The sequence below is a fragment of the Sipha flava genome, unplaced genomic scaffold, assembly GCF_003268045.1.
Source record: "Sipha flava isolate LNK unplaced genomic scaffold, YSA_version1 217_pilon_pilon, whole genome shotgun sequence".
Lineage (NCBI taxonomy): Eukaryota > Metazoa > Arthropoda > Insecta > Hemiptera > Aphididae > Sipha > Sipha flava.
Genome location: NW_020272843.1, coordinates 111,818 through 134,791, shown reverse-complemented (window position 1 = coordinate 134,791; position 22,974 = coordinate 111,818). Strand labels below are relative to the sequence as shown.

At 24.6% G+C, this 22,974-nt stretch overlaps 1 protein-coding gene across 1 annotated transcript in view; it reads right to left on the bottom strand.

The window, feature by feature from the left end:
• The window catches only part of LOC112683006 (pikachurin), a 53,591-nt gene extending 31,943 nt beyond the window's left edge, over positions 1 to 21,648 (bottom strand). Inside the window, exons 1-3 of the mRNA XM_025553832.1 lie at positions 21,043 to 21,648; positions 3,309 to 3,425; positions 1,661 to 1,912 (exon numbers count right to left, since the gene is read on the bottom strand). Of these exons, the coding sequence (XP_025409617.1) occupies positions 1,661 to 1,912; positions 3,309 to 3,425; positions 21,043 to 21,205 (532 nt within the window). The 5' untranslated portion in view covers positions 21,206 to 21,648. The remainder of the gene's footprint in view (positions 1 to 1,660; positions 1,913 to 3,308; positions 3,426 to 21,042) is intronic.
• Positions 21,649 to 22,974: the final 1,326 nt, after the last annotated feature.

Sequence of the window (22,974 nt, the reverse complement as noted above, 5' to 3'; positions counted from 1 at the left end):
TATGAAGAAATCAAGAAACTATGTACATATTTTGAACAAACTTGTTATAAATGCGAATTAAGTCGGTACCGGTATGGATTAATATTGATAAATAAGTCCAAAATTACAAGCAACATAAATCCTACGATGATATGATTATGAAGTTGATCGAAGAAAAAAAAAATTCAATCAACTCTGGATGGATTTTTATCAAAAGTTATTTAGATTTTACAAACGTACTATTTTATATATAGGTTTTTCATAAGATGCTAGTTAGTTAAAATTATAGTGATAATTGATGATACTCGTAATAAAGTAAATTGTACTCTTATTACATACATGTACATAAATGAGCCTGTTATTTCTAAAATGATTACAAGAAGAAACCTATCAATTTTATCCAACATAATAAAATAAAAGAAAAATTAAAAGCATGATGTCAATATTTTTTCCAAAGTAAGAAAAAATATGTATTGAGTAATAGTATACTGTGTAAAACACTTGAAAACATAACCTAAAAAACATACTAGAAAGAATGATAAATACAAATTAAAAATGGTTTTAAAATATACAACCTAGTTTAACATTAAATTATTTTAGTTGTATTGCCTCATAAAACGTAACATGTTTGAATTTACACAATTTAAATTAAAATACAATTAATAATATGGCTAGTCAGTAATATACTAAGGTACATAAAAATAAGAAATATAAAAAATGTCATGACCGAGAAAGTAATAAAATAAAGTATTTGTTATTACAAGTGTTACTAACTAGTTGCTACAACAAACCCTGTTCATGTATTACACAAAATACAATGTTGTAAATCACCAAATTTTTAAGAAATATTTTAATATAATTATTGATACTTTATGGTTATTTACAAGTTTAAATTTTGTTATAGAATTACTGTTGGTGTTTTAAAGGAATTGTTATGTTCTGAACATATTATTATACAATTATCATGCGAATGCAATACTGACATACTTTTTTTAAGTAATAAATTAAGTAAGATATATTTTTTTAATTTCACTAAAATTAAAAATATGTATTTTTATTTTACTATAATTTTAAACATCATATATGCAATATATTATTTTTCGTGATATTTAAAAAAATTTAGAATCTATTAGTCCATTAAAATTATAGTATAAAACATTTATATACTAGATAGGAACATTATATGTTTATACAAAAACTGTCACTTTGTGTTTGTTTTGTAATCTATATGTATATTAATTTTATACTCTTGGAATGTATATTTTACTCACAAAAATGATTTATTTATACTTAGTAAATTAAATTGAACTATATCATAATAAAATTTGATATCTAACTTTGTAAAAACAGGTTTGAAAATTACTTTACTATAAAAATATTATGTTCCCAAGTATAAATTAGATCATCTTTTATCATATTTTTAATTAATATTTCTACAATCAAATTATAATGCAAGACTATTATGTGTCATATGTAAGACTTAATTAGATAACTATCTAATTGTATTATTTAACTTATAGACCATTTATTTAATTGTTCACTTTATTTATTTTATACAATGGTATAGAAATGTATTAACATTTTTACATTTTTAATCTTCATTTTACTAAATAATTAGCTTTTAAGATTTACCCTAACACCATTAAAATCTATTAAATGTAAAATATGTAAATATACTCACTTATCTGACAGTTGGATCCAGTTTTACTGAATGGACATCGACAAGTCTGTTTACCTCGGCTGTCGAATGTACATGCGCCATCGCCACACTTTCGCTCGCATAAAGCCGGTGAACTTGTAGAAGTGGTAGTTTGTAGGTCTAAGTGCTTGACAAATCGAACGCTGTCTTCAGAATCGATTTCATTAGAATCGACAAACGTTAGACCAATATCTCTTTCAAATTCATTGATTTTATCTGTTACCGAATCGTTTTCTAAAAAAAATATTTAAGGCATTCAAACAATTTACTTTAGCAAGGCGACAAAAGATGAAATATAAATTTGATAGCCAGATGAAATTTAGATAATTTAATAATATTATGGAGGTAAATAAAAAATGAAAATTAACCCCCAACGATTGCACTATCCTTATAACCATATCAATTCATTTGTAGTGGTTGACAGAAAAATTAAGAGGAAAACATGAATTTTTTTTCATACATATAATTCATTATTAAGGACTCAGTTGTACAAGATTTTTTGGACTTAACTATACTTATACATGTTATTATCCTTGATTATATAACTCTTTAATATTTATTTAAATAAATTTATAAAAAACAAAAATATATAAACTTTTCAGGAAACAAAAAAAAAGAAAAATGCATTACAAAACGTTTTCATTAATTTATATGTAACCTTTTTAAAATAATGATTTTTCAATTTTAGTTTATATAATAAAAAATTTAAAATGAAGTAAATTAAAATGTTTAATTTAAAAGATGGCATTGTTTTTAAGAGCAAGACTTAATTAGCATAATATTTACATGTTATATGATTTAAACCTTAAGAATTATTTTTATAATTTAACTTTATAGTTTTGTGTAAAATCATTAAAAATACTAAATGCACTTAAACAAATTTTAATTTATTTATAAGTTGCATTGCACGATATTCATATAAAAATGTATTACTAACTATACGTATACAAGTAAATATGTTTTCATTTCAGTTATAATTAACTATCCGTTTAAGTTAGTAAAATAATTATTTTAATAATATGTTTTCATTTATATTAAAATAATTTAAAAACAAATCAAATTAGAAATGGAATAAATAAATGTTCATCTATCATTTGTTTTTGATTTAAGTTCTTTAAAACATAAACATGATGTTCAAAAAGTGTTGATAAATATATAGGATACATTTTTATTTATATGACAAATGTTTTTAACAGTGGAGAGTTTTCTGTAGTTGCTAGGGTAGGTAACGATTTTTTTTTCTGAGTACCCAGTTTTTGTCTGGGTATGATTTTTGTTACAGATGTTGAACATTAATAATAAAAAGTTTTTTCTCGTGAGGTTTCTCATAAAATAATAATTCTTATTATATAGGTATAAACAATTTGAAATGTTGACACAAAATGAATATGTTTTTGGTCGATTGCAAGAATTTCCATTTAATTAAAATGTGAAGTAGGGTGCAGTAAAAACATAAAAAATTAATTTGTAAATTATAATTTATGTTACTTTTTACAACTAAACAATATTTTTTGAAAATATTGAAAATATTTTTAGTAAAATATTAATTTTAATGTGTTTCAGTAAAAATAGATGATAATTATCAATCACATGTATTTTTATTTATTTTTTATATAAATAATGTACTTACTAATACAACTATAACCATCTTCGTGTAATGAAAAACCTGATTTACAATCACATTCAAACATGCCATCATGAAGTTCGTAGCATAGTTGTTGACATGGACTGTCGTGACCACAACGTCCTATGAAAAAATCAAAAATTTTAATAAAATTTGTTGTATTTTAGATAGGTTCTTATTATTCTTTTGACACGACTTATATAAGTTGTAATAGAAAATTATTTTTTTTAACGTTATAATTGTTTTTCAAATTAGTTACCATTTTCCAGAAATACAAATAAAAAACCATTTTGATCATTAATTTGCATCTTTAATTTTACTAACTTCAATTTTGATGTTAAAATATCTTATAATCAGAAAAAAACATATTTAAGGGTGATACAATTTAATTTTCTTAATTTTAGAAAAACCAAACACAAAAATATTTGAATACTGAATACATTAAATTAGAGATTTAATACCAATTGAATATTATTTCAGTAAGTAAATTATATACAAAAATATTAAATGTAAAATAAAATGAGTGACTCATAAAAAGAAGTAAAATAGAAAATATAATTGTTCTTTTTCAAAGAACAATAATAAAGTAATAAACTAATATTGTGATTATTAAAAATATATTCTATCATAGCAAATAGTAATAGATAAATAAATCCCTTTTTTATTGTTTTTTTAAAATATAATTTAAAATATTATTAATATAATTTATTTTATCTTAAATCATTGATAACTCACAATTACTTTTACCATTGCTTAATTTATTAATATTCGATATAAATAAAATATGAATATCTGATATAAAAAAAATGAAGACTTTTAAAATATTACATGGTAATATGCATAATATATTAAAACATGTTTTTGTTTGTGAAAAGTTTATTTTAAAAAAAAATATTCATCAATCATAAATATAAGATAAAAATATATTTATATGAAGTGGATTTTGTTCTAATATATAAGGATATAATTTTGATTGTACATTGAAAGGTACATTGTATGTTAGTGAAGAGAGTATCAAACTTACGTGTATATGGATCAAAACTTTGATAGGAAATGAAACATAGATTGAAATGTTAAGGTAATAAGAATTAAATGAATACATAGGCTTATACCATAAAGTGATATGAATGATTTATATATAATAGGATGATAATTTCAAAAATAGTTCAAACAAGTAATTCAAATTTCAAATAAAATATAATAAAATAGTGCTTTAATAATAGGTAAATTAATTATTAGTAAGTATATCTACAGTTTAATTTTCAAATACATTTTAATTACTTTGTGGTACTAATTATGTATTTATTTAAATAAATTTGTCTAAAAACAAATTTTTACACAAAATGTAAAACTTCATTGATTTAATGGAAATATGAAAAAAAAAAATGTCTGTATATTTGCGCAATAATCAAGGTTTTTTTTGTAAAATAACAGTTTTATTGTTTTAAATTTATTAAGTGTTGTATATAATCCTGTACTTTTTAAGGTTAACTATTATTCTTTTGTAAATAAAAAGTGTTTTAATGATTCATAATTTCAAGTCACATTGTTCATTTGAATAATAATCATCTGAATAAAATATTTTAAGTTCATTTTTAAACATTGCGTGTTATTATGGCGTAAATTCATAGATAAAACCAAATGATAATTATTATTAAACATAATACAATTATAATTACTGTTGTGTTAGTTAAACTAGAATACATTTGTCATATAAGTTTAAATTTAAACCTTAGTTAAAATATTGGACAAAACCATAGATATGATTGTAAAACGGACTTTCAATAATAGTATAACTGTTCATCATCTTATTCATTAATTGCTAATAAATCATTAGGTACAGATTGTTCAAAATTTGATTTATTTAGAAGTAAGCATATTATTAAGTATGTTTTTATTAATAAAATTCAATAGAAACGTAAAAAATTACATTTGTATGTCTAAAAATATTATATTTTAGGTAAAACCAATCAAGCAATCAAATTTTATAAAAATAATAAAGTTAAAAGTTATTCATTTGATTTTCATACAAACATTATATTCTCAATGGTGAATACATTTAGCAATAAGTTATGCCAATAAATAATAAGAAGAGACTTTGGTTATTTTAATATATATAAAAGATACCGCAGTTAGTAAAAACTTATGAATCACCCTAAATAGTACAATATATTAACCATGACAATTTAGTCGTTATATATACACTGTCATCGTATATTACTGCAAGGGGAAAGGGAAACCAATATTTTTAATCAGTTATTTATCTTCTTATTTTAAAATTGTTTACTATCCTGCTTCCCAACTTTGTTGCCATGGTTAGTTTATAATCGTTACCGAGTAACATTTTAGTAGACAAAAAAACTTTGTAGAAGAAATTTTATTTCTTATCCATATATCTTATTTCATTATTTGGCTCCTTAAAATGTATTATACAGAAAACCCCTTTTATTGTTAATGAATAGTCAGAATCTGGTAATCGATAAAGGTATTTTACTAATCACTAGGTCAGATAAAAATCTTAGTATAATGTAAGTAGTTTTCAATTACAAAAATATCACAAGTTCTTAACAACTACGATAGTTTTGATTGATTTTAGAAAATAAATACTGTTAATATCAACTTATTATCATTTTAATTTACCTAAAATAAAAGTAAAACCAACCCATGATTTATAACATTATAAAAATAAAAATACCGAACAATTGTTTTTTCTGTATTATAAAAGTGAAATAAATTTAAATAATTATAGTTAGTATAATAATTTTAAGTACACCACCAAAATTAAAATTAATAATGCATTTATATATCAGTTCTATGATAGTAAATTGTAATTTTAATCAAGTATAAAGTATTTAATTATCTAATGGTATCAAATCACAGTTTATTAAAAAAAAAAAAAAAAATTTTAAATATATTGCGCTAACAAAAACTTCAGTATGGAAATTTTTGAGCATTTTTATCAGCGAAAATATACTTAAAATTTCCATTGATATTATAAATAAATACTATAAAAAGATAAAAAATATTGATAGTACTTTAAGAAGACAGCTGATATTCTACTTTTTCCAAACATATTTACTAGAAAGTTTTAAATAATTATATAAAAGACGAAATGTATAGGTCTTGGCACAAGTCTTCATCTCGTACAAACGGATGAGTTCAAATTGAAATATCGTAAAATAGCGGTGGTACTGCGGTGGTAACGGTAATTAAAATGTTTTGGAACATATCCATTTTCATTCAAATCTCTTTTCTCTCTACTGTGGCCAAAATATCTCACTTATAATATACAGAATGCTTCAAAATGATTCATCCGATTTCAAAAAAATACATTTATTATAAAATTGTAATTATCAGGTTAGGATAAGTTTTAAAAGTTAGTCAATTACATTGAGTTTTATATGTAATATTTAAAACAAATATGATATGATAGGAAATCTGTTCTATCTCTTCATCCTTTTCAAGAATAGATCTGCAAAACTCAAGCCTTCTTTGCGTATCACTGTCATAGAGACTGCAAAAGCTGAGTTTTGTATGGTTTACTATACACTTCAGACGTATCCGCAAAACATGCATAACTATTGTCTATAGAATAAAAAGTTTTTTGGGTGCATGACTAACTGATTTTTGCAGATTTCTTACAAAATGTTGTTGAATTTGCTTAACATTTTTCTTTGAAGTTATTGGTCAACCTGATGACTTCCCTTTTCATAAGCAACCGGTTTCTTGGAAATTTTTATTTCAATTTTAAATTATTTTTATATTTATTACAATATTTTATTATTTAGGTTTGTGCTTCGTTTACTACAAGCTACAGGAGCAATATTTATAGTTTGCTAAAATCGGTTGAATTATTTTGAAACACATCGTATCTTCTTTATCACACAATACTTGCCACCATCGCCATTCAATAACAATCTGAAATTGATTTTTCTTCAAAAACAGATTGTACCATGATTTGTAAACCAGTAAAGTTATTGTTATTATTTATATTTATATTATATAAATTGTATACTATACCAAACATAAAAATATGCTTGATTTTATCAATTCTAATATTTTGAATTAAAATAAAAAACATTTGAATAAAAGTGCATTGGATGATAAAGGGGGCGACCGCAAAAACTAAATGTGTTCAGCGCTCTGAACATTCTGAACGACCGCCGGAGCAATAGTTGTTAATCAATACACAAGTTGCCACCGCCGCCGCTGCCGTTGCCACTGCAGCCATCGCTACTACTGTTGATAGTAGCACGAAAGGGCGTCGATTATACATTTTTGTGTTAGGCATGTAACACTAAACTGTGACCGTCTATCCTTATTGCGTATATAACTACCACCTCTAAGAACATATTTCCTAGGATTTCACTCTCATTCTTATTTCTTTCCCTCAACAACAATTTTAAACATATAATTTATACGGACTTGTTGCTCGAGTAACGATTTATACGGAGTAAATATTTTTTATTTCAAAGTTTACAATTCAGAACACGAAAATTGTCTTAGAATATACAGAAACCTATATAAATCATTACATTTTATTTATTTTCATCCGTAGAATAGCCAAAACTCTAAAGTTCATAAATAAAATAAAAATTGTAATGTTATACCTATAAATTCAAATTTCTAACATCATTCAAACTTTTTATAAAATAATAAATAATATCTACTATACAAAAACTGAAAATGAAATGCAATATCCCATTATATATATAACTATGCACATATATTTATGTATATTTTTTATGTATATTATATTACACCATGCTGTATTATTTTACAAATTATTCAAATTATGTTAACATCCCGGATCCAAGATTAATTATTTAAAAATATTTGTTATTATGAGATATATTGCCAATTTTATATTGAGTAAAAATTAATAATTATTTCATTAAACTAATTGTGAATAGAAGAAATCAAATACAATAAACCGTGAAAAAAGGGAGCATATATTTAATTTAAAATATGTAGGGTGACCCACCCTATGCTGATTTTATAGAAAAATTATAAAATTCAGTAGGCCATTCTATATGAATGTAACACTAGAAAAACTAAAAAATAATATTATATATATATATTGTCTATTAGTCACCTGAAGAATTAATAATTTTATTAATGAAACAATTGTGGGATTAAAAATAATGACAAAAAAACAATAATTAGTTTTTATAACCAAAGAAAAAATAACATTTTTTTTACATTAAAAGAACTATTTATTGCATATAAATAGAATATTAAATATTAATATCTCTATTTCACAAAAAAAAAAAATATTTTACAAAATATTTTCATGCAAAGAAACGTAATGGCTATTAAGCATGATAAAAATCTGTAACCATATAAAGGCTATTTTGAGAAAGCAAACTATCAAAAAAAGGGTACTACAACTTAAGTATTCAATTACTATGAAGTACTATAGTGCTTAACTTCTTACTGAATTTGAATGTAGATTTCTACTTCTTTGACTCCAAATTTAATAAATAGAAAAAATGTAATTTCAATGTTTTTTAAAAAGTGTTTTGGGAGTGGATAAAAACTATATACATAATAATTTAGTATCCACTACAGTATATGACCTTTTCAACCTTTTTCTCTTTGAAGAAGTAAAAAATCACGACCCTTCTGGATATATATTATAATAAATATTTTATAATATGTCACTAAAATAATAATATTTGTAATAGTAATAATTATTACCGATTTCTGATTTCGACATGAAATCTTTTTTTTTTTTTTTTAATTTGAGATTTGATCCTTTTTGTTGATTTTTTTTTGTTCCGTACTCTAGTTATTACACAAATTTTTAAGTTAAGATATACAATGCTGAAAATATTGTACATAAAGCATTGCTTTTTTTTCAAAATATAACTATTTTTGGTTCTGGAAGACGAACACTTATATTATCTATATTTAATTTTAAGTTGAAATAGACATGAGTTACTTAGTCTAATTGATACAATATTTATGTATTCATTCTTAAAGTATATAAACTGTTTAAGGGGGTGAGATAAAAAACTGTCCAACTTGAAATTTAATAACTACCCTAATATATATATATATATACTCGTATATTTATCATAGGTGTAACTTAGAATTAACTTAGAATTGAGTCCTTAGTTTTTATAATTATAATAAATATTAAAGAACAGAAAGTTTTACTATTATTGTGTATCAATGTAACTAAAATAACAAATATTATTAAATAAGACCACATTTTGCTAAAAATACCAATAAAATTACGTAAAAAACATAAAGAAAATTTGATTATCATAACATTTTTAGTCGTGGAACAAATAGTGGTATTATCTTCCATAGATATTGTTACGGCTATAGATATTTACAACCATAACCGAGGTATTTATCAGATAATATAAAGTTATTTAAAGTAACACTTTTTTTTACCACATATTTACTAGTTAGTCATTTTTTGGTGCATTTATGCATATTGTATATTTTTGTATTTAACAGAGTTATATAAGTCCTTAATAATTTTATCCGTCTAATTTTTTTTTACAATATAATATCTGGTACTTTTTGTTATACATAGGTATTTAGTCATTTTTTTGTGCACAAATGCATGCGTATTTGGGTATTTTATAGAGCTAGAAGCCCCTAATCCAAATAATAATCATAATAACTGACAATATCTGTTTCCATATTCTTTAACTTGCAAATATTGGCCAAAAATATATTTTTGTAAATTTAAAACATGGTTAAGATCAATGATAGGCCAGCATAGACTTACAGGTTTGGCTTTGCTGCATGTGCATAAAAATATTATTGTATCTATTGATGAAACAATCAACAAATTTGCCAAAATGAAAAAAAGAAATTAAGAATTTGTTAATTGACTACTTACCAACCTTATGTTTTCTATTTAGATATTTGTTAAATAACTTACGTATCTTAATTGTTTATTAAAGTTTTTAAAAAATAATTAATAGGTACTATAATTAATATGATTATTTGTTGTTTTTTTTTATACAGGATTCAGACTGAAGGTACAATTTAAATATAAGAATTATTTGTGTTGTTGTTATTAATACTTATTTTATATGCAATAGGTTTTAAATATATTTATTAAATAAATATTAAATTCAATTTGGTACTTGTATTTTTATTTATTCACTCGAATAAGTAACAGGAATATGAGCTTTAGGTTATAAACCAGGGGCGTAAACAGGAATTTTTGGATGGACTGTGTTTGCGCCTAAATACCGTATTTGCAATACCTATATGCAAAAACCTCGATTGCACTTAATACAATTAAAATACGTTAAAATACTTGTTTGTGTTCATTAATATTACAAATCAATAAATTTGGTAACAATGTTTTCCCAATTATTTTAATTTTTGAACCACTGTACAACATTGCAAAATTTAATTTCTATATCAGTCGTAACTTGATATACGAGTATCTTCATAAATACTTATCTTTAATCATATCTAATTTTTTATCTTTGCTGCAGATAATTTGTATTACACCTAGATAGCGATATACAGAATTTTACGACGGTATTTCTGAATTCGTGACCACAAGTTAGTCGTTACCGTACTTCACTTAATTAGTCATTTTTGTTTGGTGTATTTTTGTTTTAAAAATGATTGAAAATTAAATTATATTTACAAGAGGTGCAAGTAACAATTTTAAAGATTTACTTATTATCGACAGTTTTAAATTCAGAAAAGTTTATGAAAGTATATCTGGTAATATAACTTGCCGTTAATCGTGTTTAGCAAGACTAATTAAAAATGGAAATGTAACTGCGAGTAGCAATTTAAATCATAGCCATAATACTGATAAAAAAAAAAATTAAACGTCAAATTATTTGAAGTGCGTGTAAAAAAAAAAGCTAATGACATGACTAATTGCCTAATTAAAATTATACGTGGCGAAATTACAAATAATAGTTTTGACACGTTAGATTACATTGACGTTAAATTAATTCGTGGCAGAATGTACCCGTGTAGAAACATACACACAAATATTCCAAAAAATATTATTGAAGTTCAAGAATTTTCACTATCAAATAATATGTTATCATCTAAAGGAGAATCAATGATTGCAGTAAATGACATACAAAAAAATATTATAATTTTTACGTGTACCACAATTTGAAATTTCTAAGTTATTAATACTATATACGTCGATGGTAAATTTACTTATTGCACACAATTTTTTTGTCAACTTTTTACAATTTATGAGTTTTATAATAATCATTACATAACTTTGGTGTTTTATTTGTTACAATCAAAATGTTGTGAAGTCTATGAATATATATTCGAAAATATTAAGCGTTTATGTTCATATTTAAACTTTGAATTTTGTCTTGTTGAAATATATTCTAAAAAAAAGGATTTTAAACTCTGCGTCTAATATTTGGCAAGAAACAAAACTTTCCACCTGCAGATTTCACTTGGAGCAATGTTGGTTCAGAAAAATTCAAAGTCTTGGATTAACAAATATGTATAAATCTAATAATCCAGAAGGAAAATGGTTACAATATTGTAATATTGTAATATTTTAATTTAATTAAGCGCAATCAAGGTTTTTGCATATAGGTGCAAATACGGTATTTAGGCGCAAACACGGCCCTCCCGAATTTTTTAGGGGAGGGTTCAAAATTTTTATTTTATCTGTTCTCTAATTATAATTATAGTTTATTTCAATACCAACAAATTACTGTTAATAACTATAGCAATAGTCACAATTGTTATATACACATCACATATATTCTGCACAAAGTCTTACTATTATGGATAGGTACTATAATTTGAAATCAGTTTTTATTTGGTAGCAAATTGTTATAAAAAATACATTATTTAATTAACAATAATAAATAATATTAAAAAATCAATATAAATTAAACATGATTTAAACATTATAGGTTTATTATATAATCTATAAGCTTTATACAGCTTTATATTGAAGATAATGGGAAATTAAAATACACTATATACTATTTACTCTTAAACCATTGAGTATGTAGAAATTTCAATGGGGGGTCTGGACCCGATGTGTAAGCCCCTATAATGAACTGTAAATTATTTTTAATTTTGTATTGAAGAAAAATTAGTTTCGCTCTCCCCCATGGCCTCAACTCAATACGTACTTGATTTATTTAACAAAAAAGGTGCGTGTTCCAAGTACGCGCGTATGAAGTGAAATTACTTTATTAAGAGTTCAAAAAAAAATAAATTAGTGACGTGACCGAAAGGTTGGAATAACAATTCGGGTCCATCACAGCTATCGACATGTTTAAATCGAGGCTTATTGTTCATAGACTTTCGATATATTGTTAGCATTATCCGAGGTGCATCACGTGGAGGTCATATATCTAGCATCCCTAAATTAATAAGAATGTTTGTCTATTTTTTGAAAATAAATATGTCAATCTGAATCATTTAATAGTGATAGGCATGGTTTACATCTTTAAGACTCTATATAGTTTTTTTTATCTAGAAAAATATATGAAAACAATGAACTAGAATAAACTTATTCTAATTCGTCAATTTCCATGCATTCGTCGGAGGATTCATCTGTAGATATTTCTTTTAAAAAAGTAGATATTATTGGTCTAGAGCAGTGTTTCTTAAACTGTGTTCCGTGGGACCCTGAGGTTCCGCGAAGATCACTTCAAAGTTCCGCGAAGCTTAAGTAATTTTTTAAAAATTTTTAAGAAAATAACTTTAAAATTTTCAACTAAAGATTAGTAAGGGTGGAAAACTGTTTACAATATAGAAAAAAAATCTTTGTATATTAAATAACAATATATAAGCCATATGGAATACTCTAAATCGTCGGTTCTTAAACTATGATATGCGTATCACTAATGGTACGCGAAAGACTACATGGTGGTACACGAAACGTGGCCGCACGGTGGTCGAATAGAAATTAAAAATTCAATATTTATCTCATATATTAATTTAAAAACACTAATAAATTTGTAATAATAAATAAATAATAATTATATTTTAGTATTTAACTACCTTTTTATTTAAAATATATTTAATTATGTGAAGTTTGTATGGCTCTATTTTTAATCATTAATGGTACATGACTGATTGATTATATACTCATGTGGTACGCGAAAAAAAGTTTGAAAACCGCTAGTCTAAATTTATATTTGGTCTGATTAAAGTAATTATTATTAAATTATTATAATATATATGTATACAATTATTATTATTTTAATTTTTATTTTAACATATTTTTCGAACTAAATACCTTTAATACAATATTATTATATGGTTATAATTTATTTACAAATAATCTTAAAAAAGCTAATAAGCTAAATATAAAAGTTGGGATTCCATGATAAATGTGGACATTTAAAAGGGTTTCACGAATAAAAAAGTTTAAGAAACGCTAATCTAGAATAGCTGAAATATGATATGTAAGTTCTTGACTATTCATAAGGTAGGTACCATGTAAAAATCGGATCAATTGTAAATTCTAATCTTGTTTTTGGTGTCATTGGATTATTATTTATTATTCGTTATTAAATTAAGTTTGTTTCGGAAAAAATTATAAGTGGTTTGGAGTGTTTTGAAGCAAAGTTTACATTAATTAAAGTCACCAATGGCAATTGATCTCTTCTATTGAGGTTAACAAGGGAGGAGGAAATTGGAAACCCCCGTTTCCCAGCGGTGGTGTGGGTTCTAGTGACCTCCTGGACTGAAATACAGAAAAAAAACAAAAAGAAAAAAAGAGGGAGGAAGAGGTTTCCCTATAGTGGAAACCTGTAGTCCCGTACCTCGTTGCACAACGATTCTCAGTTGGTCCGGGGTCATTAAATTGAAACCCTAATGAGTTATAGCCGATTAAAAATGAGGGGTGGGGGCATTTGTTCCAGAATGGAGGAAATTACTCTGTGGCCATAAAAACTCAGATCTCCCTGGGTCCGGAATTTCTAATACCAATACCCGCTAAGTTGGGCTTAGAAAAAAAAGTAGGGTGGTATACTGACCGTAGAGTATCAGATATACAGCGCGCATACGAATTATTAGCGTGTTGTTCAGTCGTTTCATTTTAATCAGTCAGTCACGTGACTAAATATTTTTGTCAAACCATCAGTAAAGAAATTTCACTTCAATAAAAAGTTTAAAAATAATAATTATTATTATTTAGGTATTTGCTAAAGAACCATTTTTATATAATAAACAATTAAATTAAGAAAATGTTATTTTAAATAATAAACAAAAATATTTTTCTTTACAAATTTCTTAAATTTTTTTAAACTTATCATGTTTAATCCATATATTAAAATAAAAAAAGGGAATTAAATAATATTAATAATGTAGGCTAATATTTTAAATATTTATCATTTATTAAAATTAGCTTAAATATGTAGCATTTGTCCTTAAGGATATTAAATATACTGTATAACTGAAATCCACTTATCCTATCTCAAAATTATTTTTTAAGAATAATATAATAGATTTATCATCACTCTTTGTTTAAATAACTAATTTTTCGTGTTCCTATGATGAATAATTTTTAACACAAGCTACTATTTTTTACCAGTATTATTTCTTATTAAGAATCGATAATTTTCCCACCAGATAAATTAGTTAATTTATATTTTCATTGGTCAAACCTAATTATAACATTTAAACGTGTCAGGATAATTGAATAAATTATATATTTATTTTTTATGGCTTAAATTTTAAACTAATAGTGGCTTTAAACTTTTTTTTTTAATTTTTAAATTATTTTAAAATAAATCTTTTTAGAAAAAAATTAAGTGCACTTTATTTAAACAAGTATTTTGCATTATTTTATGGAATATTCATAATTTACAGAGCACATTTTTTTTTTTTTAATTCATATGTTCAATCGCTTTAAAAAGATTTTAAAATTAATTTAAATTTCTGAAAAATACTAATTTAAAGTTATAAATTTTTAAATGCACATGTTTTTAATGTGAACATGTACTCGTATACGTAATCAAGTAATTTGCATTTTTATATACTTAATGATGATTTTTTATTATAATTTGAACAATTAATAATAAATTGTATTATATATAATTTAGTCATATTTTTGTCTTCTACTTTAAGTTTGTATTTATTATTTTTAAATAAAGGTAAAAAAACCTCTTATTTTCGTGATATTTTTGTGGAAACGAGGCTACATATTAAGGAGTAGAAAATAGTATTCTAATATCTGATGGCCAAACAGTATTACTAGTAGATGAGTATTTTATATAAAAAACTTAATCTTGCCATAATAAAAACATGAAAGTTAAAAATATATTAAAATATATATTATATATATTGTGTTGAAATTAATTACTCAATGTTTACAACTTCGTCGAAAAAAAATTTATTTTCATTTTTTTTGAAATCCAATTATTTTAACTTTTCGTAAATAAATATTAACGAAAAATATCGATTTCCAAATTATATTGGTATATTGTAATAAATTATATCAATAATATATAATAAATAAATATAAAACATATAGTCATTCACGCAAAACGCACATAACTATTTAAATGTAAGTTTTTTTTTTTTTTACCAATAATAAACACTAGTATTTTAAAAATTATGACACCAACAAAATTACTTAATAAAATAACACAAAGCTAGAAGCAAAAAAATATTTTTTTCATCATAAAAATAAAAATATAAATTAAAAAAATACACATTTATTATAATTAATAAATCTTAGAATCGTTATGTGTACATATTATGTTGACACGTCTATTTAAGTCTAATAAATACAGTGTTGTGCAATATACTAACGTGCAGCATTTAATAGGCTTAGTAACTTTGTATTATTAAATTAGTTTTAATTTTCTACCTAATTTTTAAACTAAGATTAAGCTTAAACTTCTGATAGTATTATATTTTTTTTCTTCACTAAAAGACCTATAGAACAGAAAAATATAATTGCAAAAATTAAAGTGCTCTTTAAATTAAGAATATATTCCGTTATAATAATTTTTACAATTGTTTAGTGAAAGTCCAATATATATTGAACATTTAAGAATAAAAATAAAATAAACTAAGTATCTACATAATTTAAAAACTGTAAAACAATATCGTATTATATATTATTATACGTCCATGAACATGCATACATATTTAAATAATTATATTTACTAGTGTATTCTGGACACCAAAAGTAAATAAAATATTTAATTAATATATTTCCATCAAATTTAATTAAAATACCTATTATTTAATCATTTTGATTTTTGTCATGAATTCAAAAATTAATATAATGTTTATTCGTACACATGTGACTAATAATAAATCTGTTAAACGAACTGTTAAATTATATTAATAATCAATGGTCACAAGTTGGAGTTACTCTCTACAAATAACTCACACGAATGAAGGATCGCAAATAAAGTTTCGAGCGTTTAATAACAACTAAAACGTGCATACATAACATTCTTGTTATTTGATTAACATTATAAATGGTATAAATATAATATAACATTAGTGTATATTAAATTTAGTTTCATATAAAACAATTATTATTACATATATTTAAATTCCACTTATATTATTCCACAAACATCCTGATTCTCTGTTTTTTGTATAATGTAATATATATATGCTTATGCAAATTCCAAACACTAATTTACGATTTATCCATTATAATAAATAATAAATTATGTAGTTAATAATTTCTCATATATTAATGAATGAATATAAGAAGCAATCACTTTAATTACATAACGCTGCTATTTTGTATTTATATAAAATATGTATACATCCCAGTTACCTAATTCAAATTATAATTGATACCTCTCATATATTTTACACAATAACTAAGAATAATCATGTGAAAAACATATTTTATCAACGATACACGTATGTATTAATTTTGCATATGCAATACGCCTTATTTAAACATTTAAAATAATATGTACATTTTTTTTTTATTCCTATACAATAAACCATGATTGTCTCTTATATTTAATAATATTGCAAAAACAAAATTATTTAATTCAAAACATTAAATTGGCATGGAAATACAATTCTCAATATTCCTCTTCACTCTTGGTTTAAACGTTTAAACATCCCTAGACACCTAATTGTCTCCATTACTCGCTTCAGAATCAGACACAATCTACTTCCCTACCACTTCTTCCACCTGTCTTTAAATTATTTTCTTCTTAGTATCATTCATTATTAAGAAGCTACTTGTGTTTTAAATTACCTCTTATTTAATTGTTTCTTTACTTTCCAGTAGATATATTCACTTCTCACATTTTACAGTCTTCAGTTACCTCCCTCAAAATATCCATCCACCTTAATTCCCATTCACTCATTATTATGAATGCTATAATATAATTTTTTATCAGTGTTTTTTTTATAATTTAGTCTTATGTTCTATTTGTGATAAAAATAATTAGTTTTATAGCATAATGATAATCTCAAAGGCAGTAAAATTATTAAAAATAAATTTTGAAATAAAAAATTGTATGATATAAGAATAAATCATAAATAATATTTTTATCATTAAAATATAAGAATACATTTAATATAATTAGAACATTCTTGTTGAAATATAAAGTTTTCCATTTCTCATACAAATAAAGTAAAATATAGAATATAAGTATTTTACGTCCTTACTAAAAAATTAAATACATTCCACAGGATATTTGATATTAAATGGTTGATCATTTGTAAATTTATAATTTTAGTTGCAAGTCTTTCTATAATTTTAATTATTTTATTTATTTATAATTTTATGAACTTGGTACATAAGTTAATATTATACTCGCTCAAACAATAATTTTCTATACGTGTAACTTAATCATCATAGACCTGACCTAGAAAATAAAAGGTATTTAATTATATATGTGTATATATATATATAGTATAAATATAGCTACTCAGAGAAAAATAACGAGTTTTATGAGTATGACCAATAATCGTTAGTTTATGGTGAGATATGTGTATGGCATGTATATATTTGTACGTATAGTTCAGGACCATGAAATATGATAAAGAACTACCTATATAAAACGATAGTGTAACGTGACTATTCTTAACGAATACCGAATGTCCGCCGATAGTTATCTAGTAGAATCCTAACGGTATAGTTGGCTAAACTATCTCTGTACTCAACATTCTTAAGTTATATGGTAAATATTCATTCCCCTTATGTGGGACTTCTAGGGCTCGTTCATCTTATAAAATATATAGTAATCAAATGGAAAACACAATTATGTATATTACTTAAGTATAAAATATTGAAAATTAAATTTATACACCTGATTATTGGACTACAGCGTTGAACAATGGTGATCCAAATGTTAGGCGAAGATGACAAAAACGGCGTACTTGATATTGTTTGGATTTTAAGTTACTCGCGATGTATATTTTAACTTAAATATATCTTAAATATATATCTTACCAAATATGTTCTACGCGTTATGATAAACCGTTGATGTCGTGAGCTTTATTTCCCCTTATCATACATTAATATATTCGACATATAAGCCGATTAGGCTAAAAAACGGAGAAGTATTAGTATATTATAAGATGGTATAATAATACACATGAAAAAAAAAAAAATACACAAACACACTAACGCCAATGAAATCACATTTAAAAGCATATCGAGCCAAAATCACAATACGTACAATATATACAATGTACACATAAAAAAAAACGTGATACAGACGGAAGTTTACGCAATATAAAATAAAAACGATAAAAATATTATAACCTATAGCATTGGATTTTAATAAATAATTATCATAAATCAAAAGTAACATATAAACTATGAATAATGCTAGTGACAAAAATTAAAACCGACTATAAATACTGAATGTTATAATAAGCTCATTGGCTATACATTTTTCTCAATTTATTTTAATGAAATGATCCAGGGATGACTAAAACGAAACAAATGTCTATAATTTACCATATTCATTTAAATAAGCTTAACACATAATAAGGATGATAGTTAATGTGTATAAATATTATCACAAATAGGTATAAATTCTAATTTTTGAAAGTAATATGTTTTATTATGATGCTTTTGTCTTAACCTATTTTTTGGGGAACCAAAATTTATTTAAAGCATTATATGTCTTGGAAGTTTATACGGGAAATACATTATGTAAAATATAATATTCAATTTAAAATTATTATTAATACCTGATGAAAAATCATGTACTTATTTGAAGTAACAATTAACGACAAAAATTATTCCAAATTTGATGACTTCATTCCATTGATTTATTGGATGAATTATTTTGCATGTTTATAATTATTATATCAGTTTAAATCATAAATAGACTTTTCTGTATAAAAATTAATTAGTTAACAGTTTTAGAAATGTTTAATAAAAAATGTATTTAATAAATGATACGAGACAAAAAAACCGATAACAAATTTAAATTTAAAAACCACTGATATAGTTATATTGTCAACAAAAACTAATATAAATGAAAATAAAATAAATTTCAAATAATTTCTCCATAGTATTTTTAAGTAATCATTTTTGTCTAGAAATTTCTATTTTTACCAATTACTTTTTATTTTAACTAAGTATGTTTTATAATTTTACTAGCGCTTAATTGTTTTATATTTCAAAAATAGATTATTAGGTAATTTATTTATAAAATGCTAATATTTTAGTAATAATTTTACGTTTAAAACTATAATAACCTTTTATTTTTTTCTAAAACTTCTTCCTATAACTTTAACAACCTATGAAGGGATGATACAATTCATTCAAGCGAATAAACAATATTAAACTTATTTGTGTTGATTATGGAAACTAAAATAAACAATTATTTTTTCAAAAGTTTGATATATAACTAATCTGTACTATAAAATAATGTGAAGTCCAAATAGACTTGTAAAATTTGTTTTACATAATACATGCAAGTGCAGTCACATGTGAGAATTGAACCATTTGATTTATGGTACTTCACTTGCTTATATTTATTATGAAAAAAAACTTTTCGTTCATAAGTATAATAGAAGTAAAATATTCAAAGGCTGGTGATGGTTAGAAAACCCGTATTGCGAAGGGAGTCCTCCCTTGTGCCACCAATGACGACGAATACGTCCCGAAGCGGCTACCTTTCTCATCTTTAAATTCAAAGTACAATATAATAATGGTCTTGTACATTATTTTATATGATTGATCCATTGGATAAACCGATCTATAGAAATGAAATATTGCCGTACCGTTTATTTTTAAATTTTACATCGGACAAATATATTTATACGTATATATATATATATATATATATATATATATATATATATATATACTATATATATATAAATCAAACAATTATGTCTTAGGTTTTTGATTTTAATATTCTTCGTAATCAATGCTTGACTTGAGGGGGCGCAGTACCTCAACTAATTTTTAGGAATTTTAGCGTCCCCCTAATATTTTTACGTTATAATTACAACGCTTAATAAGTTTTGGGGACGCTTTTTTTTTTTTTTTTAAATAAATAAAATCCCTTTTCTTTAATTTTTCCAAGTCGAGCATCGCTCGTAAAATAAACTATCTTGAACTATGTACGATAGCAGATTCTAGCTAATAAGGAGTTATTTTATTTTTATTAAAAATACTCATTTAACCTGCACCTAATGTTGAATCTTACAATTTCTCAAACCATTTACAGTTACACTGGTTTTTTAACGTGATGAAAATTCACTGAATTATTATTTTAATGATTTGATTAGTGTGTGTGTATATATATAATATGCACATTATACACCTATTTATAGAGCTTACCTTGAAACGCCGCTTCGAACTGTAACGATTTTTCGGCTGCGGACAATTCGCCGTCGATCGTTCCGTCAACCGTCGTAACGATGATTATCGCATTCGTCACCAACAACGATAGCCGAAAGTCGTACATGATTGTTGCAACTCGATCCGCGCCCTGCATCCACATCGGCAAAACAGAACACTACCACTTTGACGTTTCACCGCCAAACATTTACTATCATCGCCCTGCTGCTTTCCAATTTCCCAGCATCACCGCGTTTTGTCGTCATTATTTTCGTAGGATAATATTGCATTCAATCGCTTTACTACCGTTGAACTGTTGCATTCGATAGAATTGGAGGTTGACGATATGGCGAGTGTACGGGGGAAGAACGATGTTTACGGCGTCCGCGACGATGTGAAATGCGCCCAAACGAGCGTATGCCTTAACTCATCTTGAACGAAACAATTCGCGGAACTTCCAGCATTCGAACAGTCGAAACGGTAAAAACCGAAATAATAAAAAATATTACCAAGTTATCTTCTCGGGCGGGACGACCTGTGGCGGCGGACGACAATCGTAGTACAACGCCACACGGGTATTTGGCAACTGCGGAGTGCCTCGGTCCGCACGCGCGATACAATAAACGCCAACCCCTCCCATCCATCTATCTGGAACGATCGTAAACTTAAGTCACGCCATCTATGGGTCGTGTAGTGCAGAACAAAGTCCATAGTCTTTGAACACGTCAAAGACCCAACAAACTTTTTCCTTGGCGGTCGCTCACTGCGATCAATAATCTTGTCGTTTATCGCCCCCAAAACTTTCGAGAAAAAGTCTTTCAATTTCATTTATCTATCTCTCTCCCTCTTTTCTTTATTTCTCTCTCGTACCTGGCTATTCACCAGAACGTTCAAAGAGAACACAATTATTTCTAACATCCATTGTTCATGCTTTGTAAGTGCGAACAGCAAAGAAGGTCCACCAATATGATGTATATAATATATACTATAATAATAATAATTATATATACTATAGTATATTATACTGTGTTTTTATACAACCCCAAACCTAATTTAAACAATCCTGTATACATATTAAACATAATATCATAATTTTTATATATAATTTTCCGTAAAATTATTCATAATATGGTGTAAACCGTTAGGTTAATGAATAACCTATTGTGGCTTTACTTGAATTAAAAATCAACTCCTAGATCCTAACACTTTTTAGGTATACATATATATATATATCACTCAAGATTTATGCATGGTATAATATTTCATTGTTATTTTACTGAATTTTAAACTGCTTATAATTTTTCAAATTGTTATTTCTATGTTTTCAATATATTTTTATTTTTAATTATATTTTAAGTACTCAAATAATCATTTTTTATCTAACAATGACACAGTTTATTAACTATAAAATTGTACATGTATATTTTTAACATATGATTATTTTTTTTGTTTTGTATTTATCTTGTAAGTTATAATTAGAAACCATAATATATGATAAAAATTTGACATGTGAAAAATTCAAAAATACACTTATTAAATAACACTAAATATATTTTAATAATTGGTTGCCCCTCCATTCATGTAATTTCTAGCTACGCCTTTCAAGATTATTAATTTTCTAATTAACTTAATCAACTAATAATTTTTATATTATTTCAAGTCATGATTCAATAAAAGCTTTCTAAGCCAAAGACCCCTAAGAAATATTTTAACTTATTTTTTTATTTTCCCAGTATATTATTAATATTTGTATAAAATTGTATTTAACAAACTACAATTTTTATATAAGACGGGTTTCTTTATTAATTTATGATCGTTTTTATTAATTTTCAATATTTTTGAAAGTCAATTTTAATTTTCCTATTTTATAATTTTTATTGTGTTTTATTTTTTTTTTTTATAAAAAGCTGCATTTATTTTCACATAATTTAC